Source organism: Talpa occidentalis, unplaced genomic scaffold (genome assembly GCF_014898055.3).
Source record: "Talpa occidentalis isolate TD23 unplaced genomic scaffold, MPIMG_talOcc4v2.1, whole genome shotgun sequence".
Classification (NCBI taxonomy): Eukaryota; Metazoa; Chordata; class Mammalia; order Eulipotyphla; family Talpidae; genus Talpa; species Talpa occidentalis.
This window is the reverse complement of record NW_026555331.1, coordinates 95,408,748-95,435,615: the sequence shown is the minus strand read 5'-3', so window position 1 is coordinate 95,435,615 and position 26,868 is coordinate 95,408,748. Positions and strand designations below refer to the sequence as shown.

General features: G+C 34.7%; 1 protein-coding gene across 1 annotated transcript in view; it reads left to right on the top strand.

Annotated features, from left to right (window-relative positions):
- The window catches only part of CRPPA (CDP-L-ribitol pyrophosphorylase A), a 268,036-nt gene that overhangs the window by 99,676 nt on the left and 141,492 nt on the right, over positions 1–26,868 (top strand). Inside the window, 1 exon segment of the mRNA XM_054692405.1 lies at positions 12,440–12,534. Within this exon segment, the coding sequence (XP_054548380.1) occupies positions 12,440–12,534 (95 nt within the window).

Here is a 26,868-nt window from a genome sequence, read left to right as displayed (position 1 = left end):
TGTACTCCCAAATTTATGTGTTCTTGGGACAGCATATATATTTTGGTTCATTTTAATTTATCTTCAAGTTGATATCTTTTGATTTGGTTGTAACTAACTTCAGGCAAACTTTTGACTAGACTGCCCAAATTGTGATTTATAATAAGTCTTGAATCTCACTTTTAATTTATGTTGTCAGATAAGTCTTATTTTTCACTTTAATGCTGGTCTGCTTACCTAGATTGTCATTTATAGTGAACTGTTCAATAATAGGAAATCTTTATATAAAGTAGTGCTTTCATATTTGTTTTTCATACGGTCATCTTTATTGAAAAATATTGTTAATCACAAATTTACTGCTATAACATTATATGACAAATGATTCTTAATATTCTTTTTTTCTGAAGTGGAAAGTTGGATTTGTTCGTTGTTCTTTGATGTTTAACCCTTTGATGTTTCCACTGTGGGTGAAATTTAAAATAAACTTTTCTAGGAATTAACTGGTGTGACGAGACATTGGGCTTACTGATCAGTTTGTAAACAGCGACTTTAACAATGAGGTATTGTACTTTTGTCACACAGACTGGTTGAGCCCACCCAAGCCTGCTGCATGCTGAGACCTACCCAAACTACCAAAGTGGTAACAGATGCCAGTGGTAACATACTTTATCTAGATTTACATAAGCCATATAAACAGTCCCAACCCACAATCGACTTAATATGCTGACCATATCCTGGCAAAAGGATAGCAATATTCTAAAATTTTCTAAGAAGAAAAACCTCTATGGAATTTCTAAATATAAGATTACTTTTGTTTTCTAGCATCATCCTTCATCAAACATTTTAATTAATATTTTGATTAAATAGTGTTTTTTAAAAAATATTTGCTTTCCCATTAATGTTTATAGAAACCCAAGTAAACTTGTGCTGTATAAAGTGTCTTATGGTGCTTCTTTTCATAGAGTGGTTTATATATAAGTCAAAAACTATTAAAATTTAAAATTATTTCATTTTGAACCAATTAATATTAGTTAAATCAATTTATATTGATGTTCATATAAAATTTATCTTTTCCTAGTCACTGATATATTTTCCATTTGTTGAGCACTTTATTTTTTTTTTAAATAAATTTTATTTTTATATTCACCATACAATTGCAACCCCCTTATTTTGACCCCAATCCCTCCCCTCCACCCCCCACCCACCATAGAGTGTCTCTGGTTCATAGTTTTTTGTTGATTTTGATTTTCACTTTCTTATAGTTATTCATTTTCCTGGTCCCTTATTTAAGTTTTCTAGATTCCTGCTATGAGTGAGACCATCCGGTATTTTTCTTTTTCTTTCTGGCTTATTTCACTGAGCATGATCCCTTCCAGCACCATCCATGTTGCTGCAAATTGCATGTGTTTATCTTTTTTGAATGCTGAGTAATATTCCATGGTGTATATAGACCATATCTTCTTGATCAAGTCATCTATTTTGGGGCATTTGGGTTGTTTCCAAAGCTTAGCTATTGTAAACAGTTGTTGAGCACTTTATTTTAAAGAAAATTAATTAAATTTGAGTTTTTGGAACTGCCTCATATTTCAGAAAATATCGTAAATCAGAAAATCCTTTCTTTTTAAATATCAGTGAATCAGGTGGATTTTTTTCAATGTTAAGTATTTATTAACAAACTGTAAATCTTGATGTGCCTGCTTTTCTATGTGTTATATAGTTAAAAAAATTATACTAGTAGGAAAGCAATTGAATCCTTTTGTGCTTATACATTGAAAGTAGCTGAATACTTTTAAATTGGCTTTGAATGAAAGAAATAAAATAAAATCACATGTGAATAAAATTGATTCAGTGCTAATGAGAAATAGGAAAACTCATTATGTTACAGTGTGTTTTATGTAGATGAAGAAACTAATGCCTTAATTTTTTAGTGATCCTTGAACATTTTTATTTAAAATCATGACATTTTAAATGCAAAGTATTTTTGAATATTTTAAATCAAGTTGAAAAGATGAGAAAGTTTAAATCAGGTTTTCTACATCTGTAACTGGACAATGTTTTGCATCTGTGGTATTTCCTCATCAGGTTTTTGTTGTTAAATACCCAGTGATGGCGCCATTTATGTTATTAACCATGCTTTTTGGACAATGCAAAGTGACAGCTAAGATTTACATAGAAACTGTAATTTTTGATGTTTTTGGCTTTTGACTATGATACTTCATTTTCCAAATTTTCACATAAATACCATAACTTCTTTGTACATAATATAGTTTTTGTTCTTCACTCTTTTGAAAATAGTACTGTTACTGTATCTTACGCGAATCTGTAAGAACACTTGCGTCAAACTTTAATTAGTAAGCAAAGGAAAGCTGCAATGTGATTTAATAGCAGTTTGGTTTCCTCAGAGTTTTATTTAAAAAAATAAATAGGAAAGTTAAATATTTGGGACAAGATTAGAGAAAGTATGGTTCACTTCTTTGTGTACGTCTATAATTTCCTTAATTTGTCATTAGTGAAATAATAATTCAAGAATAGGCAAGCGAATCTGTCATGTTCCAAAACTAAGGTCACAGTGAGGTGTGAAGCAGTTAGTTAAAAAAAGACTTGATAACAGACAAAAGTCAGCAAGTTATACTTTACTCTGAGATAGGTAGAAAAATGTGACACAGCATAAACTCCAAGCATCATGTTTATGTACAAAACAATAATACAAATGTTTTGCAAATATCCTGTTGGGTTATTAGCCTTAGAAAATTGTCTTTCCTTCAAATGTCTTTCTTTCAAATAACTCAGAAGAAATTATTTGAGCTTTGAAAAAGGAAAAAAGATACTGCATAATTTACTTGGAAAACAGTAATATGCTCACACGTAAAAACATGTACAAGAGACAAGATGTCACATGTCTGTTACTTTTAGTTGTAAGGTAGGAAATTTCATCCTGTAGTCAGTGACTCATTTAAAAATGTGGTTAAGATCTGATATAAAACATCTTTTAAAAAATATCTGCCTACGTACCCTCCAGTTGAAACATGCAGAATCAACAATAGCTTCTCAGAGGACCACTTTGACCTTTCAATGTGGGTGTGTACAGTTTTCTTGCAAGTTTTTATTTATTACCCCTGTTGTCCATTTGTTCTATAGTCATATCTTATTGGCTGCTTTTCCTTTATTCATAGCTGTTCTCTCTCTTTCTGTTCTAATAGCGTCATCTTTCTAGTTGTTTAGAACTTAGGCATCTTTATATAGATGAAACTGAGATCAGAACTTCAAAGCTCAAGGATGGTGAATCTGTTTAATGCTAGTTTTAAATCATGTGAGACAGAAAATAGACTCATTTAATTCAAGGAACTCAACAGAAAAGTGGAAGGTAACAGCCCTCACCTTGAAGACACTGGGGCTTGAAATATCTTCTGGAAATTACTTCTTCTAATATTTGATAGTTGTTTCTTATTTGTCCAAGAATACTAAAACTTGGATTCAAGAGGTCAGTATAGTAGATAGCTAGACCTGACAGAAAATATCATGTGTTAGATATTGCTAAGAAAATTGAAGGCTGACTTAAACAGACTTTTCTTGCTGATTTGCTTGTGGAACTAATCTAGTATTTAGATTTGTCTCTCCTCCATTGTAACTGAAAATTTCTTGTAAAATACCAACACCATCCTTAGCAGTCATGTGTCCCTAGTGTTGATTAATTGATTGAAGCATAGATTTAGATATTCCTTTACTATGGAAAAAAGTACATATTGGAAATTTTACATCAAATGTTTGTTGAAATGAAACTGCATCTATTTTCTAACCTTTAAAAGAAGATGATATATTTTATGTGTGCTCAGAGATGCATCATTTAAGGAAAATAAGAGGAACTTTAAAAAGATGAGTATAATACAAATTGAATTTTGACTTTACTCATAAAAATTAAGATTTATGCATTACGCTTCCTATTGCCTATGAAGCCCTTCAGTTAAAATAACATTGGAATTAAACATTTGTCAAAAAACACACTTACTTGACTATAACTTGTTTAAGCCATGTGTCCTAACTATTGATTGATATATTTTGAGTTGCAAAGAATGTTAAATTAGGGGCTTGAAAATCCTGAAAAAAATTCCATGGTACTTGAAATTTGAGAGAATTTCAAGAGACTTTGACAGAGAAGTTGTGATCAGTTCAGAACTTTGACACTCAAGATATCATGGTAGGAGTTCTATAATGTACCCTCCAGGGAAGATAGTTGGAATTCTGCTTATTTTCTTGCTTCTCTGCCACTTCCAACTCCTTGAAGGACAAGGAAATAAGCAGAAGCAGCAGAATATCCATTGCATATAAGAACATCCGTGTCTTCTTGTACTTCCTCCACTTGGAGCTGTTAGTACATAGAGGACTTCGAAGGGTCCTATGTAAGAAGCTTCTGAGAAACTGTCCACACTGTTTCAATGAATGCTTCATTGGTTATGTTATCTGAGAGTAAATGTAATGTCTTCTACAGCATATTGTGGGCCAGTGAACCAGTTTACAGGATGTTAAGTTTTAAGTCTCTAAGCATCTGATTTTAGGACTCTTTTGGAAAACATTCTTAACTCATACCTATTTAATGTGAGTATACAAATGAGAGGGTGAATTTGATTTTGAAATTTAAAGGTTTACATGGCCCCCACCCTTTGACATAAAATGGATGGCATTATTCTGTAAGTGGATGCAATCCACATTATAATCATGTATGACTAGGGAGGCATGTAACAGGGATACTTCATTTTTATTATGTTTCCAGGAAGTAATGTTATTTGTACCATTAAGGAAGGAAATGAAGGGAACTATAATACCTGAACAGAATAGATAGAACAACTATTTGAGAATTTGAAGTAATTGATAGCAGATGGATTAATAAGGCCAAAATGTGAAATTCTACCTTACTGGCAGCAATTTTTGCCAGTTTGTTCTCATGCTGTATTCTCACTTGGTCCCAATACAGCCAATGCCCCAATACAGAAGTATATTCTTGCCAGAGGAGCAGTAAAGGGATCCTGTAATGTTCAAGGAGAGTGAAGTTATCCTCCCTTTCTGGAGGCCCCTTCCACTATCACTTCAATCCCCAAGCAATTTTATGTCAGTAGTGGTAGCAAAAGTGGCAATAATAGAGACCCAGGGAACATAAAATTCTGAGAGCTGTGAACATTCCTCTTTAAGTGGAGTTCCTGGAGTTTCAGGAGTTGAGGTGAACCCTGTTACTTTTCTTGTTTTTAGTTTCTGTCCTCCTGTTGCTTCACTTTGGACATAGGTGCAGTCATACAAAATGTGTAGGGAAGTGAGGATAAATAAAGACCCAGTTTTCCGAAAAGGAATGAAGTGAAAAGATATTGATTCAGGAAATGGAAAGTTCAGAAGAAATTGTGGTGAGAGAGGCTATTACTCCAAATGCATAAGATCCACAATGATTTAGCATAAGAAAAATAGGGAAAATCTAAACTTACATGGAAAAGGCCAACTAATAGATACCATGCTGACAGGATGACACATATGTTGAAATTACATACAAAATACTTTAAAACACTGATTTTAGAAAGTGCTGCTGCAAGGGGAAATATTCTTGAAATGAAAGATGGAAAGTCTTAGCAAAGGCTTTATTGAAAATGTAAAATAGAGCCAAGTGGAAATTTAAAGTTGAAAGCATGGAATAACCAAAAAATACCCCTTACTGAATGGGCTTAATAACAGAATGGAGGGCCTCCCCGGTGGCGCAGCGGTTGAGCGCTGGGTTGCGAAGCTGCGCGCGGCCTCTGCGGCGCCGGTTCGATCCCCAGCTGCTCCCCGGCCACCAGAGGAGGGTCCCACATGGTGCGCAGACCTCTCCTGCCGCCCGCTGCTCCCCTCAGCAGTGTACTTTGGTCCTTCTGTCTGTTCTGCTCCCTGCTCTGGCTCTGGTGAATTCTCTCGCCCTCCCGCGCTTCTGACTGTACCCAGTGCATGTATAAACAAAACAAACAAACAAACCAGCAAACAAATAAATAAAGCATGCCTCTATAAAAAAAAAAAAAAAAAAAAAAAAAATAACAGAATGGAGATGACAGAAAGTGCCAGTGAAATTAAGCAATCATCACTAAAAATTTTTTCAGTCTGAATTACAGAATGAAAAGATTGGAAAGAAAAATTAATAGTGCTCATCACCTATAGGAAAGTAATATGTCACCTGAACTTAAGAAGGAAAAAAATATTGAACTTCAGAAGGAAAAAAAATATTGAAAAAGTAGAGATAAAAAGTCCCCATATTTGGTGAAAGAAATAAATCTAAAGGTTCAATATTCTCAGGTAACTCTGGCATAACCCCAATGAAAACCTTACTTAAACACTTGATAATCAGACTGTCAAGGACTAAAGACAAAAATAATCAAAAGTAGATAAAAAGGAGTGAAGCATTTTTTATAAGGGAGCAATAATTTCAATAAGTAGATTTCTTATTAGAGAGCATGGAGATCAGAACAAAGTAGAATGAGTTCTTTAAAGTACTCAAAACATACACTATTAACTTGGCATTCTATATCCAGCAAAAAAAAGTTTCCTTCCAGAATGGAGGTGAAATAAATACCATCTTGGATAAAGGAAACCAAAGAGAATTCATTGCCAGAAGATGTACTTCAAAAGAATATCTAAAGGAAGGTCTCCAATGGAAAGGAAATGATACCAAAAGGAATCTTGGAACATGAGAATTTAAGGAATAACAACACAATTGGCAAATAGAATGGGGTCATATAATTCCCTGTACTTTATACAGAGAATTTCCATGTATGGGAAGGCTGCAGTGTCAAAGACAACTGCAAAGTGAGGGCAGAAGGGTAAAAACCTCTACAGTGTCTAGGTTTCTATATTATACTTGATGTAGCAAAACCTTCATTCTATATAATTTTTAAAAGGTTAAATATGTATATTGAAATCCCTAGAGCAAACAAACCTATACAAAGATACAGTGAAACATAAGATAAATTGCAACCAAATATAAAATTGAAGTTTAAATCAAAAGGAGAGAAGGAAAAACAGGAACATAGAACAGGGAGAAGATAAAATATAATTGACTTAAATCCAAACATATCAATGGTATACATTTAAATGGTTTCAGCATATGAATTAAAAGATGAAGATTTTCATTTTGGATATTAAAGCATGACCCAATTTGAGAAAACCTTTGCACTCCATACAACTGATAAGGGACTGATCATAAAGATCTACAAAAAACTCACATGATTCAACAAATACAAGGGACCGTGATGATGGAGCACAGGTGAATTGGTGGTGGGAATTTTATAGGGACTACACCTGGGAAAAAGCACACATTGTACAAAAATAAAGAATGATGTAGAATATATATAAATATATTAAATTTAAAAAAACATGACCCAATTTATATGCTGCCTTTATGAACTCATTTCCAAAATAATAAATTTGGTAGGTTAAAAGTAAATGAATATAAAAATATATACTGTGCATACACTAATCAAAAGAAAACTGGATATTTTTCATGGCATGGACTGCAACTCAGAAATAAAAAAAATATGGATGGTTGATATACAAAATAGATTAACCTCAAAGGAATTATCACAAGTGATAGGCAGAAAGTGAACCTTTCTTCTACTCAGGTCTTTGTCTGAGTGCATAAAACCCAGCCAAATAGGGTGTGCACCTTGTTTAGTCTACCTATTTGTTAATCCCATCTAAAAATAACCCACACAGAAACACTAGAATGTTTGGCCAAATATTTGGGCATATGCCATGGGCCAGTCAAGTTGACAGAAGAAATTAATCCTTTCAGTTGTTAAAGGAAAATCAAGTTGCCCATTATTTTTAGCATAATTACTGATTATTGATTATTTAGAAGTTCGTGCATGTGGAGGAGGTATCAACTGAATATGTAGCTTTTAATACTAACTTACAAATGTCAAGTCATGTTCCAGTTTGATTTTTTTCTGTTAAATCACAGAGTTATAGGACACTTCAATACTTCATAAGATTGAAGTTTACTATGGACCAGAGAACATGTTAAAAATTTTTAGGGAAGGATCTACCCTATTGGTTTAGATAACAATATATTTATCATATGCCAATTGTGCTCTTTTAGGATGATTTTTAAAAACTAATTTTTTCTTTTTTAAAAGATTTTATTATGTATACATACAAGAACTGGAGAATAGGCCAGAGGTGTGGGGGAGTGAGAGGAATCACCAGAGACAGAGTGGGGAACAGAACAGGCAGATCTACTGAAATACACTGCTGAGGGGAGCAGCAAGTGAGGCAGGAGAGGTCTGCTGCGCCATGTGGGTTGGCGCCCTGGCCAGTGGATATAACTCAGGTTTTTGTGGTGCACCTTTGTGGTGGTAGCGCTGAGACTTAACCCCTAGGTCATTAGGGAGACCCTTAAAGTTATTTTTGAAATGGTAGTATGCAATCTAAAACTCTGGCTAATGTTCATAGTTCAAGTATAATTTAAATTCCATTCATCTATTTTTTTTTCTAACTTATCTTTGTCTTTTTTGGGGGGAGAGAACAAGATCAGGTTTCATATTAGTGTTTTTCTGATTCTGTGAAGATGATTATACAGTTTTGCCCATATATTTACTTTTTTTTTTAATCTCTAAAACCTTCTGTGTATTTTACCCCACTGTCTGTAAATATAGCGATATTAGAATAGCTCTGGAATTGGGGAGGTTCAATTTATTTGAATCTTGCTCCTATTGCTATATTTTTTGTCATTTTAGCCTTCCACTGCATAGCATAAGTACAGTCATTGCTGTGGCCTATTTTTGATGAAGATGTTAATTACATTCATATTTTCTGTTAAGATTGTGCAGGGTTTTGGAATTATTAATAGAAGTTACATAAGTTGCTTCAGTCTAGATCTAGTGGATAGACTAAGATAAGAATGGCCATAACTAGGAACTGTTCATTTTAATTTTAAAGGAATTGAGTGACAAAAACATAAAATTATTACTCAGTTCCATTATCCCATTATTCCATTCCATAATTACATGTAACTACTGCATATTTGGTGAAAATTTGAAACCCAGAAAGACTAAGTGGGACAAAGTTAATATGAATTGTTTATCAAATGCTTTTAAGATGACTAGGGTCTGTTTGGATTTCAAATGGGTTGTATATTGAGTAGAGGAGGTGAAAATTTATATTCTGTCAACATTTACTGGGGGATTTGCTTGCTGTAAACCTTCTACACTTAGTTAAGCTATTAATTCATTTATTCCATGTTAAAATCCCATAATGTACAGTGCTTTAGTATCTCCATATCTCCCGCCTGCCTTTTAGTCAGATTTATAAATCCCTTATGTAAAATCTGACTTTACATGGAAATTGATTTTAATCTCTTCATAGTATATGAGGTAAAATACTGCCAGACTATGAATATATCATTTTTAGAATCCTTTCAGCTATTGAATTGAATAAAATTTATTCAGTAAAATTTCTAAAAATTACATTTGCATTGATAATATTGACAAACTTATATTTGCCTTATACCTGTAAATAATAAATATTGCATTTTCTTCTTCATGTTGCCTTTACTATATTGGGCAAGAAATGGCCAAATTGTAATCAGTAGTGTGCCATGTTGAATAGAGTAGGAGTTGGGGGGGGTTGTGTTTCTCTAATAGTTTTCACACTACAAATATCAAAGGAAAATCACTTCCTTCCCAGTAAATGTACTATTTTCTAGTTGCTGTAGTTGGGAGACTAGAGAAAGCTACAAAATTATCCCTTCAGAGTTAGATCCAAAAAGAATTTTGGGAAATTAAACAGCTGTAGGAGGCAATTCATATATTTTTACAAGATAAAAATCATTTATAAACCTCCACATTATAGAAAACCAGTGCAGTGAGGAAGCAGAGGTTTTCATTTGCTTGAGTATTAGAATGACTTTTACAACTTTAAAAAAATACAGGCAAGAATCTTGTAGATTAGCTTTGTAAGCATATGTACTTGAAAAATGTGAATAGAATTGTGAATTAATCAGTGAATGGTATTTTAAGCTGCTAAATTTATGGTAATTTTTTGTGCAACAGTAGCAAACTAATGAAAATAATAAAATTATTTATTATCCATGAGTCAAATGGAAATCACAATGGAAAACAGAAAATGTGTAAGTTGAGAGAACATGAAATGTTTGAAATTGCAATTGGAATAACTTAAACTCAATGAAGATATCAGAATGAGGTTTGAGCTTTTATTAGAGAAAACTTTAGAGCTCTAAATGTATATGTTAGAATAAAGGAAAAAGAGAAGGTCAACAATATAAGAATTTTTCCCAAGAAATTAGAAAACAACAGTGAACTAAACCAAAGATCACAGAAAGAAAAACAAAATTGAAAATCTTAGAAGTTCATGAACTAGAAAGCATACAAGCGAGAATCAACAAGTCACTTCTTTGAAAATGTTATAAAGTAGATAAAACCTTTGCAAGAGGGATTGAGGATGATACGGAAAGGCTCAGTTAGTACTGGAAATTAAAATGGGACATCTATGCAGATCCTACAGATTTGGAAGTGAGATCATGTGAACAACTTGGTTAGCTTGGGCTGCTTCATAAAAATATCAGATTATAAGTTTAAACAAAGAAATTTCTCAGTTGCTGAAGCTGGGAAATCAAAGATGAAGTTGCTCAGCGATTCAATTTCAATTTGAAGGCCATCTTCTTGCTGAATCCTCATATGTCTGAGAGGAGAGCTCTGGTATCATTTCATTTTTATAGGAGCATAATCTCTTGATGCTAGCTTTGCCCTTATGACCTCATCTAAACTGAATTCCCTCCCACAAACCTGTTCCTGTTACCATCACTTTGGAGGTTAGAGCGTCAATGTGAATTTAGGGGGGACACATTCAGTCCACAGCAAACTTTGAAGTCAATAGACTCAAAAGACTTGAAAATGTAGGTGAAATAAACATTCCTAGGCAAACTAACTATGAGAAGTTGCTTATCCATTAGAGATAATGAATCTGAAACCCTAAGACAAAGGCAGTTGACTTTTACTAGTGATTTCTACAAAACCACAAAAGAGGAAATAACATTAATCTTAAAAACTTTTCCAGAAAATACAAAAAGATTACAGTATAACCACTAAATGAAAATCTAACAAAGACTTTATAAGAAAATAAAATTACACACTAAATGTTCTCATTAACTTAGAGTCAAAATTCTAAGATTTGCAATATCATATTAAAACATTAGGGATTGCAAGCCAGGAAATACGGTTTTATCACAATCAATATGTCTTTGATGAATGTGAAATTTCATAAACCACTAGAATTCATGAATGAATTTCACAAGTTTACAGAATACAGAACTATATGAGCTTTGTATATCAACAACAAATAGAAAATGAAACTAAATATATCAATTTTACAATAACAACAGCACTTATTTTGGAATAAATCTAACAAACTCTAAAAGCATTCTATACTGGAAAATATTAAAAAGTTGAAAGATTAAATGACCGCAGTCAATGAAGAGTATTTCATGTTTGTATTAGAAGGCTTGCTATTTTGAAATGTCATTTCTGTCTAAACCTTGGTTGCTTTGGTAGAAATGTATTTTACAATATCAGTAGCAATCTAAAGATGACAAATAAAGATTCTGCTTTAAAACAGCTGAATTACAGCATAAGATGAATGCTGGGTAGGTTTTGAGTTGCTTCATTTTGTATTTCATTATTATTGATTAATATTTGATAGAGCTTGCAATTATATAAAGATATGATGAAACATGAAAGGGAAAATAGGCATATTTTTTGCTTTAAAAATCATTCTTTGTATATTTTATAAATTGCTTGAATCATTGTGGTGCCTGTATTTCAATATTAACTTTTATAATTTGTTTTTTTGTGAGAAGTACTGGAACATGTAACTGGAATTTTGGTAGGCCATGACAAAGTCCAAATTTTTCTTAGCATTTAATTTCCCAATGCAAAAGCTAGAATTAACTGTTTATAAAAGTTACTGCTTATATAACAATTACATTCTGATTTAAAATATTGGGGGGCACCCTGGTATCCAAAACAAAGTAGAACCTCCATAACCTTGCTACACTGAGTCACTCACTTTATAGTTCACCACTGAGTCAGAATTCCATGGTTTTCAGGTACTTATCTCTTATCATAGTTAAGTTTATGCCCAAATTCTTCTACATCAGTGCATTGATTGCATTGATTTTTGTATCTCTTCCTCCCTTAATTACTTTCATTGTTACTTTCATCTACTCCTAAGCAAAGCGTTCAACGCATATGTTTATTGAAATGGATGGTAAAAAGAATCAAGGACATCTCAGTGTGTAGTCCAAGTCACTTCACTTGACCTGAAATCAAAACCACCTTGTTCTTGTTCAAGAGTTATGAACAGCAGTAGGCTTAGATTTCAGCATATTGGTCTCTGTTCCATGTTTTGTTTGAAACATACATATTTTTTTTAATTTCAGAGAAAATTTCACAACATGTTTGTGTAGTTGTGGACACAAAAGAAGATGAACATGTAGGTGGACTCCTTGAAAAAACACTGAAAAGTGAATTAGATGTAAGTATTCAGAGACAGAATTTGATAAACTGTATTTGATTGCCTCAGGTTTTCTTTATAATATAAAGATAACTTCCTTAAGAGATATAAAACTTAATTTTCCTATTCTTTTGAATACTGGTGTGTAATTTATCTGTTTGCATCTGTGCTTACAAGTCCTGCATGGAATTGCTGGGTTATATGGCAATTACATGTTTAAACATTTAATTTAGTTTAATTCTAATTATTATTATTGAGGTAACATTAATTTACAACAGTGTATATGACACCTCCTTCAGAAGTGTATCACCACACCACTCACCCAGGCACATGTATCACTGTAACATAAACTTTTGTTATGTTAAATTCTCCTTCTAGCAGCTTTGTTTTCACTCTAGCCTCTCCTTGTAGCCTCAGTTGTGCAGTCATATTTCTAGGGTCTGTTTTGGTTTAGTTTTGTCAATTTCTTTGTTTTATTCCTCTGTATTCCACCTTTGAATGAAATCATCTGATATTTGTCTTTCTGTTGCTAACATATTTTGCTTAGCATAATACCCTTCAGTTTTGCCCATGTTGTTGCAAATGAAAGGTTTCAACTTTTTTTTTTAATAGCTGAGTAGTGTTCCATTTTGTGTGTGCATGTATATGTACACACACACACACACACACGCTCACATGTACACACCCCACATCTTAATCCACTCCTCTGTCCACTGGGCACTTAGGTTTTTTTTTAAATTTGGCTATTGTAAATTGTGCTGCAGTGAACTTAGGTGTGCATATATTCCTTTGAATTAGTGTTTTTGCATTCTTCAGATAGATAACCATGAATGGAATTCCTGAATCATATGGTAGATCTATTTTTAATTTTTTGAGAAATCGCTATACTGTTTTCATAAAGACTGAACCATCATTCATACCGACATTGTATAAATGTTCCTTTTTTCTCCTTGTCCTTACCAACACTTAGTGTTTCTGGTCTTTTTGAGGTGGGCCATGCATTTCTTAATCTTAATACTATTGGCATTTTGAAGTAGATAATTTTTTTGTTGCAAGGGGCTGTCCTGCACATTGTATGCTATTTACCAACTCACTTGGCCTATACTCACTGGATGCCAGTATCACTCCCAGGCTCTCTTTGTAGCAACCCAATATGTCTTCAGACATTGCTAAAAGCTCCTGGAGGAGTGACAGAATCACTTTCCAATGACACTGGTCTAATCCTACCATCTTTACCTCCACTCTTAGTTTTTTTTTTAAATTTTTTAATTTAAATTTTTATTTATTTACGTATACAAGCAATGGATATAGTCAGAAGCGCAGGAGGGTGAGAGAATTCACCAGAGCCAGAGCGGGGAGCAGAGCAGGCAAGGGACCGAAGTACACTGCTGAGGGGTGCAGCGGGCAGCAGGAGAGGTCTGCGCACCATGTGGGACCCTTGTCCAGTGGTCTGGGAGCAGCAGGGGTTCGAACCGGCACTGCAGAGGCTGCGGGCAGCTTCGCAGCCCAGCGCTCAACCGTTGCGCCACCAGGCGAGGCCCCTCCACTCTTAGTTTTTATACATAATTAATCACTTCCCAGTGGGAACATCCCTATCTTCCTGGTACGAAACTGCTGAAGATTCTTGCATCTGTAGCCATCTTCTTATTAAGTTTTTTCCCTCTTTTCTACCTCTCTCATCAGTATTCTATCATATTCAAGTTCCTTTCATTAGAACAAAACAAACAAAAAATCTTATCAACACAAGTTACCCTTAATCCATACTTCTTTAGAATAATTTGCCTTCTCATTCCTGATCTGTTGCATTTTGACTTCTTCCCCAATCTTCCATAAGAACTGCTTACAGTGAGATTCCAGTGATCCCCCTATGAAAAAATCCTTAAGAGGCCTGTGAGTTCTTACCTTGATTTATTTTATAGCATTGACTTTCTTGTCTAATACTTTCTTCTTGAAGGAATCTTGTTCCATGGATTTTGTAATATCTTATTTTTCTGATTATTATTTTTGTTTGTTTTTGGCTTACTCTTGCAAGCTTCATATGCTGGATTTTGTTTATAATTTTTAGGCTCACATACACATGTAAGATGATTTCTTTAAAAAAAAGAATACTGATAGATGTGTATATCTTCTATTTGCTAGACACAAAAATGTTTCTATAGCCTATGTCTTGGTATTCACTATCCTGGTTTTAGAGCTGTCTACTCAATCAGAAGCCTCTAGGAACATGAAATGTGAATGTCAGTATTATTTAACAATCACAAACCTTCATTCCAGCCAGTCCCTCTTCCATCTACTACAGCTAGTCTCTTGACAACACATATTGTTTACCTAGTTACTAAAACCTGGTATGGTGTTTGTCTCTTTTTCTTATCTTACTCCCAAAGCCAGAAACGTTATATTCTGATTCTGTCTCTCAGAATAGCTCAAGTGTGATTCTCTGTCACCATTGCCACTATCTTATGTACCTCAATGCTTATCTGTTTTATTGCAACCATCTGCTAACTAACCTCCAGATTCCAGTTTTTCCCTACTCATGTCTATCATGTAGCAGTTATATTGGTTTTTCTAAATTGTGTACCTTATATTACTCCCCACTCAAATTTGTTCCTTGGCTTTTTATTGTTCCTAAATTAATACACAAATTTCTTGCCATGTCTGAGATGACCCCTCACATAATAACACTAATAAAAATAACAAAAACAGCAATAATAATAGCCATCAATTTTTAGCACCTCTATTGTACCAGCATTTGCTCTTAACAACCTTCTGAAATTGTTTCTGTTATCCTTGTTTTCCAGGTGAGAGAAGTGGGGTACAGGTGGTTGTCTAAATTTCTTTGTTAGCTTTGCTATGAAGTGACAGAGCAGGGACATTAAGATGATCTCAGATTCAATGTAATAACTGATAATATGTCCTCTTAACTGGTCCCTTTCCCATGTGACCCCTAAAGGCATATCAGAGACATTCACAACAACAGATAACTGCACCCCAACATTAAATAATAAACTAAAAGACTTTTTGAAAATGACAGAACGATACAAGTTTAAAGTGTAAAAAAGCAAACAAGATAAATATAACAGAAAAATTGAAAAAAATAGTTTGAAAGGAAAATTGAAAAAAGTTTTTTTCAGAAATAAAGGCTAAATTAGAAAGAATATGAAAGTGAATAAATACAGTAGATAATGCACGAAGAAAAATACCCCAGCAGAGTGGGACTCTTCATGTGGTTTGTTTTTTTCCGACTTTGAGTTGGAGTCTACCAAAGCTTCTCCTACTGTCTGCTGCTGTTTCCAGAATTGCCTGTTAAGCAACCAGAGAGAATCTGATGATGATTTTATTTTTTGGCTTCTCCTCCCACTCCATAGTTTATTGAATTGTATAGGTCTTCATAGCTTGCTGTATATCTCTACCCTCTAATACTGTTTTGGTTTTGTGCTAGATTTTATGTATAATCTTTTGATTTTGAAATCCTTGCACTGTATTTTTTATGAAGGGATCTGCAGAGATTCAATTAATAAAACAATCACTTTTCCACAATGACTTCTCCTTTATTTCCTGTGTGCATTCTGGTTGGTATTTTTTATTTTTAAGCATTTAGATTTCTCTTAAGTAGCTTATTTGTAACCATAAATAATAACTTTAGAATTTAGAAAAAAATTAGACTGGACTTGAAATTAAGAATTTGATTCATCTAACAAAGCCAAGAAATGTATACTTGTTCAAAAGACAGAAACCCCAGTGTTTCTTGAGCACTTGCTAATTGTAATATCCTCTTTTCAGGAGATATATTGGATTTTTTTTTTTTTAAACTAGGACTTAATGTAGAATTTGTAAAACTGAACTTTGGATGTCCTTTTAAATTTATTCAGAGAATCTTAGTTGACCTTGGAAACAGATGTCATTCATTTCTACTTTCCTGACTTCTAAATTTGCCTAAGAACTACAAGATCACACAGTGACTTATCAGAATGTTTTCACTCATAAACAGCTACAACATTAAGAATATGCAATGCTTTCTGTGTACAAGGGATAATGCTGTGTACTTTAATCCTTTCAAATAACACTATTATTTCCCCCCTCATTTTATGAATAAAAACAGGGAAACCTTGTAAAGATTTGCCTAAAATAATGATTAATAATTATTGACTAAGTGCAGTTAATTCAATGTTATTTTACTTTTTAATATTCTTCTATAAAATGGCGACATGAAAGGAAAAAAGTGACATTTTATAGTTTTATAGAATGTTTATATCTAAGGTCAGAAAGAAACTGTCTCTTTGGGAAAGGAATTAGCTAGTTTTATGTAAATTTTCTCTCCCCTCATATGGGAAAATTTATCTTGTGGTACTTGTTAGCTCAAACTTATAGACAAACATAAAATGCCATGTAGTCTCACATTTTTACTTCTCAGAACTTTTGACTCACTTTGAAAAGAACATGTAAAAAGGATGATGTCACTGCTATTTAAATCCAGGCACTGTAGGGCAGATCTGTGTGGGTGTGGAGGGCTCAATACACAATGGGAGGATTGTTTTATTGGTGTGAAAAGAAAAAAATTGAAACTACGAGAAGAGATTGGTTATGCTTATTGTAATTATCTGCACTAGGTTTTGTGGCATACCTTAGGGGTGAACTAAATTTCTAAATGTTAATGTAATGATACACACCAACTACATGGAAGAGGTGGCTAAAAAAAAATTACAGTAAGGAGCTAACTGGGTAAGGGACACCTTCTCCACCCTCCATACATATGGTACATTTCACACAAATTTAAATTTCAAGATTTTGTTAACCAGCTTGCAACATTCCTTCCTTGATTTCCTCAGGAGTTTGAAGTATTTCACAGACCCTTCCTACATCCGAGATGGAGCTCACTAGATATAGTCAGTGTAGTAAGAACTCAACAAATGCTGGAAAATGTTCATGATACATACTGCTGAGTGTAGTAAGCAATATATCAGTAGGAAGATGTGATCCTTTTTTCATTAGTTTTTTAAGTTATTTATATACCAAAGAGTAAATGCCTATGAAGATTTAGTCAATGCATATAGGGAGTTGAACTAAGCAAGTATGGTTCTCTGTCCTCAATGAGTATACTATCCAGTTGGGGATAAAACAGTAAACAATTACAAAAGATGTTTAATTTCAAATTGTGGTATTATTCTAAGGAAAAAGAAAGCTGTATTCCTATCAAGGGTTCATGGAAAATGATTTAGATTGGAATTGGAGGTCAATGAGCAGAGCTTTCTTTGTGGTGGGTGGGGAGGGGCTGAAATTATTGGCTTCTGGGATTGGAGTGAATGATTAGAGCAGAGGAGGAGGGGCAGAAGTTGAGGCCAGAGATGGAGACAGGTCTACATGTGACCTTGTAGGCTATATTAAGCTTGCTGCTGTTGCTGCTGATATTTATATTTTGTCCCAAGCAAAATGAAGTGCTAGAAGACTAGCAGTGGCCTAACTTACCTCTATAAAAAGAGTATGTTGACTGATACTTCTTAACAGTAAAATTCTACAGAACACTTAGTATTTTTGTTGTCATATATCATACACCCCTAAAAATACATGAGTATCCAACCCAGTTTTCATTCTTGTTATAAAAGAAATGGGCCTCCTAAAAAATCTGATCTATATTCTTAACAAAACAAGGACAATAGGGATTTTTCATGTATTTCATGTATCTACTTCTTCCTGTTTCCTGAGGAATATAATTTAATCATTTTTTGTGTAATTACAAGTGCCAAACAGAATACAACTGAACATCATTTATTTTCCTGAGTGTAAGGCACACTTTGATTTGTTGAAGCTCTCCATGGTAACTAGTTTATTTTTCGTAATGCCCTCAAGGTTGTGTCCAGTATGTGCATCTGTGTCTTTTCTTATAGAACTAACTAAATTCACTATATGACACATTAGTCAAACAAAACATCAAAAACAGTAAATTAAGTAAGAAGAAAAGCAGAAATAGAAGAAACAACCAATTAAACCCTCAACTGTATCTTAATACCCATTCACAATAGGTTTATTTTATGCTTATTTTGATACATTATAACACAAAGTATAAAGACATTGGCATTTTAATTTTTTGAAGCTCAACACTGTAAAGTGTAGTAACACTGAAATAGCATGTAAAGCTATTTCTACTATTGGACCTTTAACGCTAAACAATGTCAGCAGCAATCCAGAGTACGTGGTGAATCTGTGTATGTATAAGACTACAGAAATTAGCTGAAGATGGTACCGTTAGATCCATGTCGTTTATTTGAGGTATTAGCCAGATTTTCCGGTTAGTATTCCAGAAATTAAAAAAAGACAAAATTGTTGGGCCACTTGTTTTCTCAGGTTAGTATTTATGTTTATGTTTTATTTAGTAAAATTAATACTTTATGCTTCTAATTGGTATTCTTGGTTTATAATATGCTTATTAATGAGGTAATAAGGATAATCTTCCTCAAATATCATCTTGTATGCTTTTTCTTTACATATTTAACATAGCTTCATCTTTAATATGTGTGTGTATTTTTTTTTTTTTTTACGATTTATTTATTTATTTATACTTACAAGCACTGTGTACAGTCAGAAGCATGGGAGGGTGAGAGAATTCACCAGAGCCAGAGCGGGGAGCAGAGCAGGCAGAAGGACCGAAGTACACTGCTGAGGGGAGCAGCGGGCGGCAGGAGAGGTCTGCGCGCCATGTGGGACCCTCGGCTGGTGGCCGGGGAGCAGCCGGGGACGGAACCTGCGCTGCAGAGGCTGCAGGCAGTTTCGCAACCCAGCGCTCAACCGCTGCGCCACCAGGGAGACCCTGTGTGTGTATTTTTGAGATACAGAGACATACTGAATTCTGAAGGTGCTAGATGGATAATTTGTGAAGATGATATTCTGCCTCTTATTCCACTTGGGAATGACACAGTTGCTTACTAGTTCTACACAGCTGTTACTGACTTAAAAACAAACAAGCAAAAAGAATGCCCAACTTTCTAGCTTTGGGTATTTGTAAAATTGGTCTTCTATTTAAGGAAATTAATTGATTTATATACATGGGGTGTGTGTGTGTATGTTTAGAAAAGAAATCCTCATAAAACACTAAAAAAGTTACTCTTTGGCATGTAGATTTGGGTTTCCAACCTTCAGTAATTGATTTCAATGAAAATGCATTTTCAATGAATATGCATATATTTATCTTAGGCTGTTTAATTTGAGATATGGTTTTGGAGCTTATTGACTATGTTTTTACTTCATTTTATTGATTATTTTTAGTTTCAACTGTAGGATATATGTTTTTAATATATCATTTAGTACTTACTAATATATTTTCTGTAATGATTGATTGTGGATATGTATTTCATTTCAACTGTTTGCATGCAGTATAATTCTACTCATTAGAAACATATAGTAGATTATTCTATTGTACTAGTACTTTAGCTAACCAGTTGCTCCAAGATTTCTGTTGTTCTAGAGAAGCTGAACTAAATATACCCCTTTTATCTTGTGGTTAGAATAAATTATCCATCACATCCAGTTACTTGAAAACTTGTTTCCAAAGCCAAAACTATGCACTTCTCTACGTAGTTAGGTAAGATTTAAAATCTCTGTCTCTCATACATTGTTGTCATATATGTTCAGTGACTGTTCTGTACAGCTTGATTAATTATTTAAGATCTTCCACGATTTGTACTGAATCTTTCACTCAAAACCTTAACTCCAGTGTGATCCAGTATATTGTATTTTTCATGCCTTGAAATGTGTTTTTCCCTTTCCCTCTTTTTCACTTAATATTCTACTTGAGATTACATGCTCTTGCTATTTTTAAATTTTATGTTTTATCGGTGGATGATTTTAATGTTGCTCTTTCCATGAAGTTGTCTCCATTTTTCTGATTCTTGGATTTCCTAACCTCACCGACAATAGTGTCACTCTGCATAGCCTGCTTGTCATTGTCATTTATTCTTGTGCACATCTCTGCAACATCTCTTATCACAGATCCCTTGCACAATGCTGTCTGTTTTGGGGAGGCAGATAAACAGTTCTGGTTAATGGTGATAGGATGATGAATAAGCAAACTTCTGGGCTTATTCTCCACCAGGACATCAGTCAAATAAGTTTCTGAAGATAAAGAGGCAGCCGCTGGGCGTCTATCAATCATGTGAACGGTTGAGAAGAGTTTAAAACACTGAGTACAACCAAGAAGCTCTAATTGATTTCCCAATCAGAAGATAGCTCCTTCCCCCCAACATACACACACACAAATGGAAGTAAGGAAGAGCAAATAGCAGATATTGCGGAGATTAGCTGAATTGAAAGCAGCAATAGTGATAAAGTGGTAGCAGCAGGCTTCAGGACATTAGAGAGAGCGGATAAGTTCTGTAGAGGGGGAATAGAAGTAAGGTGAAGAAATAAGTCCGTAAGCAACATTTTATGGTTTATTATTTAGAATCTGTAATAAGATTCTGTATTAAGATATGAATCTACATTTCTATATTCCTTGAAATGTGCTACCTTAGAAATATATGGTATTTTCATTATACTCATGTTCATGTACCTCTAAGTTAAGACACATGACCATGTTTTTCAAATTTTTGCTAGAAATACAATTTATCTTCATTTAAAAAGCATCTTGGACCTATAGGCTAAATAAATATTCAATAGATTACTAATACATAACTCATAAGGTAAAGTTGTTAGATTGAAATTTTATTTTAGATATAAATCTAGCAATTATAGTTCTCATTCAGTAGACAAATACATTAATGAGAAAAATTTCGTTCTGTATGATTTGAAGTATTATAATGACAGTCTTTGGATTGTACAAATATTCAAGTGTTATTAAATATCCCTTAAAAGTTATTCTAGCAGGGCCTCCCTGGTGGCACAGCGGTTGAGTGCTGGGTTGTGAAGCTGCCTGCAGCCTCTGCAGTGCCGGTTCGATCCCCAGCCACCGAGTAAGGGTCCCACATGGCGCGCAGACCTCTCCTACCGCCTGCTGCTCCCCTCAGCAGTGTATTTCATCAGTCTGTTCTGCTCCCTGCTCTGGCTCTGGTGAATTCTCTCACCCTCCCGCGCTTCTGACTCTACCCAGTGCTTGTATAAATAAATAAATAAATCTTTAAAAAAAAGTTATTCTAGCACATGATTTCTTTATGATTATATGAACATGATTTCTTTATGATTATTATTCTTTAGATTATTATGAACTCTTCACTAAGCTACTCAGATTTGTTTACAGCAAATTTTAGTTTTCTTCTTGCTTATTTCCTAATTTAAGATTAGAGGCAACATATAAACTAAGTGGAAGATGGAGTTTATTTAGCTCTTTTTAATTTGTAGCTCATCTAGCTATTTGAATAAATTTGTCAAATTTGTGGTATAATGTAGAAATGATGTACTCATTTTAAAATTAGATCATTTGATAATTTTAGTATTTCCCTTGTGAAAAGAATGGCTACTTTCTTTTTTTTTAAATAATAAATTTTATTTTTATATTCCCCATACAATTGCAACCCCCCCATTCTGACCCCAATCCCTCCCCTCCCACCCCCCACCCCCAAAAAGTGTCTCTGGTTCATAGTTTTTTGTTGATTTTGATTTTCACTTTCTTATAGTTATTCATTTTCCTGGTCCCTTATTTAAGTTTTCTAGATTCCTGCTATGAGTGAGACCATCCGGTATTTTTCTTTTTCTTTTTGGCTTATTTCGCTGAGCATGATCCCTTCCAGCACCATCCATGTTGCTGCAAATTGCATGTGTTTATCTTTTTTGAATGCTGAGTAATATTCCGTGGTATATATGTACCACATCTTCTTGATCCAGTCATCTATTTTTGGGCATCTGGGCTGTTTCCAAAGCTTAGCTATTGTAAACAGTGCTGCTATAAACATAGGGGCGCAGGTGTTCTTTGGAATTGATGTTTCTGTGTCCTTTGGGTAAATACTTAGGAGTGGAATTGCTGGATCATATGGAAGCTCTATGTTTAGTAGGTCCAGAAATCGCCACACAGCTCTCCATAGTGGTTGGACCAGTTTGCACTCCCACCAACAGTGCAGAAGAGTTCCTTTTTCTCCACACCCTTGCCAACATTTGTTGTTGCTAGTTTTTTTAATATGTGCCAAGAATGGCTACTTTCTTAAAGAAAGTCTTTAAGAAAAAAAAAAACTGCCTTTGTTGTCACCTATTGATTCTTAAGTGCTGAAGAGCAAAATTTAGAAGCCTCCCTCTAATCCAGGATTTGCAGAAGTCTTACTAGTGTTTGTACCGCTACTTGTAGTAGTCCTACTACAATTATTTGAAATAATATTTTGTTTTTCAGTCTTACCAGTGTGAGTGGGTGATAAAATAGTAGCATCCTTGTTCACTACCCACTCCATGTCAATGTTACTTCCCCATCTCACTTTAAGCAACTGAAAATGACTCCTGATGTTGCTATATTTCACTTGAGGACAAAGAACTGTTTATATAACCCATTTTGTTTCACACACATTCAACATTTTTAGTGGCTCAGGGTAAAGCTAAATATATCATATTTGTATGTATAATATAGTGTGTGCAACTACCGTAGTTGTATACAACTATAGTGTAATAAATTTTTGGGTGGTCAGAAAAGTCATGACATATTTTTTTCTATGCAAAAATGTGTCATGAATTTTCTGACAATCCAATATAATTTTTAGTAAGGGATTACATATTTTCCTTAACACTAATTGGAAACAATATTTGCTGGTGTGGATTCTCATTAGCAATTTCAAATTAATTATGTTTGACTAGAATATAAATTATTTGTTGTACATACTTTATTAGTGCATGTTTATAGAGAAAACAAGCTATAATTATACTTATCAGCTCCTGGGAAGGGTCTCTTTCACTTAGAAAAAATTTTATAACTGTGATGAAATTTTGCTTTAACTTTTGGCAAGACTTTGACAGAAAAATGTAGTTGAAAATAATGAGATCTTTAATTTCAGTCACTTATGTTTGCCATTAAATCGACCAGTATAGATAACAGCATTGAGTCAGAGTTTGTGAGAAATGCAGATTTTTAGGCCTCACTCACCAGATCAAATGGAGTCAAAATCTATATTTTTTATAACAAGGAATTCTTAATGCATACTGACATTTGAGAAGCACAGGTCAAAACTTTATTTCATCTCCCTGGTATGCTACATAAGCAAAGAAACTGTCTAGTTGGGTGCCATGGTCTCAGTGTACAATCTAGTGTCTGGTTCACAATCCTGAAGTAAATAATAAAAATCTTACAAATATTGATTGAATGAATGAAACTCTAATCCATCAGTGGATAGAGAGGATACTCTTTGTGACTCACTTTAAATTAAGACAGATTGGTTTATATCAGCTTACTGATATCAGTTTGCAAATGTTTTGTGCATTACTAAGAAACAAGAGGTCATATTACTACATGTACCTTTCAAACATATCATTCCTTTTCATTTACAAATTGACAAAATGGACAATATATAAATATATGTGCCAAACAGGATTTATATGAGCTAACACCCCTCATTTCTTACTATAAAATTGTCTATTAGTTACAAAATGTATACTTTAATTTAATACTCTATTAAAACTCAATGGAAAGGTTAATTTCAGCAGATATGCATTTGGTGGCTTTACCTTTTGTTTAGACACTATCTATCTTTGGATTTGAAATCTCTGATAAAATGGGATCTTGAACTCTCTGTGATAGTGCTCAGGTTTGTTAGGATGAGTGCCCATATTTTGCATTCCCCAACCCTTGTAGTTTTGCTTCAGAACAATAGTAGTTCTTCAAAATGAATTTTAACAGCGTGAGAGATGCACAAAGGAGATTTTATTAAAGGAGTATTACCAAAGTAATCTCTTTTAATACCATCACCAACTGCATATATTCAGTGTAATGCTGCAGAAGTACTTGACTCTTAGAATAAAATCTGAGGAACTGAATTGAAGGATACTTTCTTCTCTGTCTGGTACCCAAAACAATGATCTGAGTTAGGGAATTGTGTACAGCAGTGTTTAAGGGTTTTTTTAGTACTTAAATGACTTTCTGTGGATAGTTGTTTCTCTTGTGCTGACTTTAGGACTTTCAGTGTCACTCTGAGTACAGATCTTGTACTTCCAAGATGAGGTAGTAGTTACCTGGAGTAAACTGACACTTGGTGTACTTTAAGGGTAAGTGTGTTCTTTTGGGGTTCTAACAGACCTTGGTCTGAGTATAATACCCCTCACAAACTATGATTTTGGATAGTTATTTAACCTTCTGTGATTAGGCTTTGTTATTCATAAGAGGATAATGATAATGTGTGGATAGCTGTGCCATCTGGCTTCAATAAGATAATTGTTTAAAAATACTTAGCACAGGGCCTCCCTGGTGGTACAGGGATTGAAGACAGCACTATCAAGTTTTGGCCAGCCACTGCAGCACAAGTTTGATCCCTGGCCAGCGAGCCAGCGACCCACAAGGCACAGCAGACTTCTCCTGCCTTGCCTGCTGCTCCCCACAGCAGTATATTTCAGTAGATCTGCCTGTTCTGCTCCCTACTCTCTCTGGTGAATCCAACTCTTGTATGCAGAAAATAAATAAATAATTCTTTAAAAAAATACTTTAGCGCAGATTCCGACAAATAAATGTAAGGTAAATGTAAAGAGGTAATGGAGATATGGTAGTATTTTATAGTGTCCTTTAAAAGTAGAAGTTAAATGAGAACTGGGTGGAATTATAACAAACATTTAATATATCACCATGTGAAAGAATGGTTACTAGTATCTTACATATATTCAAACAAAAATGAATGACATGTCAGCACTCCTTCTGGACTTTAAACTTACTAGAACAGTGATTATTGGGGAAAATCCATGGACTTAGAAACAGGACCAGTGTCTGTTGCATTACGTAGTATTGCAACTCAGCTGATGGTGACAGATGCTTCAGTTAGCAGCATTCATAGTGTTGTTACAGGGCAGGGAGGGGGCACCCCGGGCCCCCAAAATTGCCATCTACCACATCAAGATAAAATATATAAGACCTTTAATGAAAAAGGAACATTAATACAATTAGTATGCAAAGGAAAATACAAAGAATATAGTTTTCAAATCAAGCACCCAAAGTTTCCTGTCCTTGTGTAAAAGACCACCCCAGCAGGATTGGCCCAAAGCAAAGCCTGAAAGCCTGCCACAAGTCTAAAGCACCTTCTGGCAGGGACCCATAGAAAAGGATCAGAAACAGTGAGACAAGTCTGGGAGGAAAATAGCGAAATTAAAATAAAGATAAAAGATGCCATTGTTAATCTTCACCATGGGCTTCTCACCCACATCTGTTTTAACCAGTCCAGGACCAAGAAGTAAGTGCAGTTTCTTTGCAGGTCTCTCTGCTCCATGTACCTCCTCCAGGTCTCCTTCTGGCTCTCCATCCTCCTTCCTTCCTTCTCCAGTCTCCTCTCTAGCTTCTTCTTCCTGCTCAGCTCCAAGCTCCCTTGGGTAGGGTAGGAAACCTGATACTTCCCCTTTTCCTGGGGACCACCCTGTTACTTTAAATTTCACAGAAGCTTTAAAAATCTGGATTTACACTATAGAAAGTCTTTTGTCCCCAGCTTTGAGATATAATTGACCAATAAAAATTGTATTTATTTAAGTGTACTGAAAGGATCAGCATGGTAAAGAAAAGGAAAGCCAGGCAAAGTTTCTCACAGGCAGGAATCTATTGTGCTCCTGAGTGAGGTTTGCAGATCCCTGCAGTGGTCAGATAATTCATGCCTGTTGGGGGATAAGGGCAAGCTTTTATAGGGTGAGATCTGGCCTTGGAGGGAGGTGGAGAATGTGGAGTTGAAGTTGTATTTCAAAGATGTTTTTAATCTCAGAACTGGTTGTTCTTACAGTGCTGCTTATCAGGGCAGGTGCAAACTGGGAAGAGCCGGCTCTTGGGATGCAGGTGGCAGCAGTTTCAAGTCTCCCCTCCCCCCACCGCCCCCATCTCTGCCCTGGCCTCAACCTTACATGTACAACTTGATGTTTTGATATACATATGCACTTTAAAATTGCCACAAACAGGGCCTCCCTGGTGGCGCAGGCAGTTGAGCGCAGCACTGTGAAGCTGTCTGCAGCCTCTGCAGTGCCGGTTCCATCCCCGCCAGCCGCGGAGATGCCTACATGGCGAGCAGACCTCTCCTCTCTCGCCCCCTGCTCCCCTCAGCCGTGTATTTTGTCAGTCTGCCTGTTCTGTTCCACACTTTGTCTCTGTGAATCCTCTCACCCTCCCGTGCATCTGGCCTGTACTCTGGTTCTGTATGTATAAATAAATCTTAAAAAAAAAATTGCCACAAACAAACTAATTAACATAGTCATCATTTCACAGCTAAAGGTTTCTGGGTT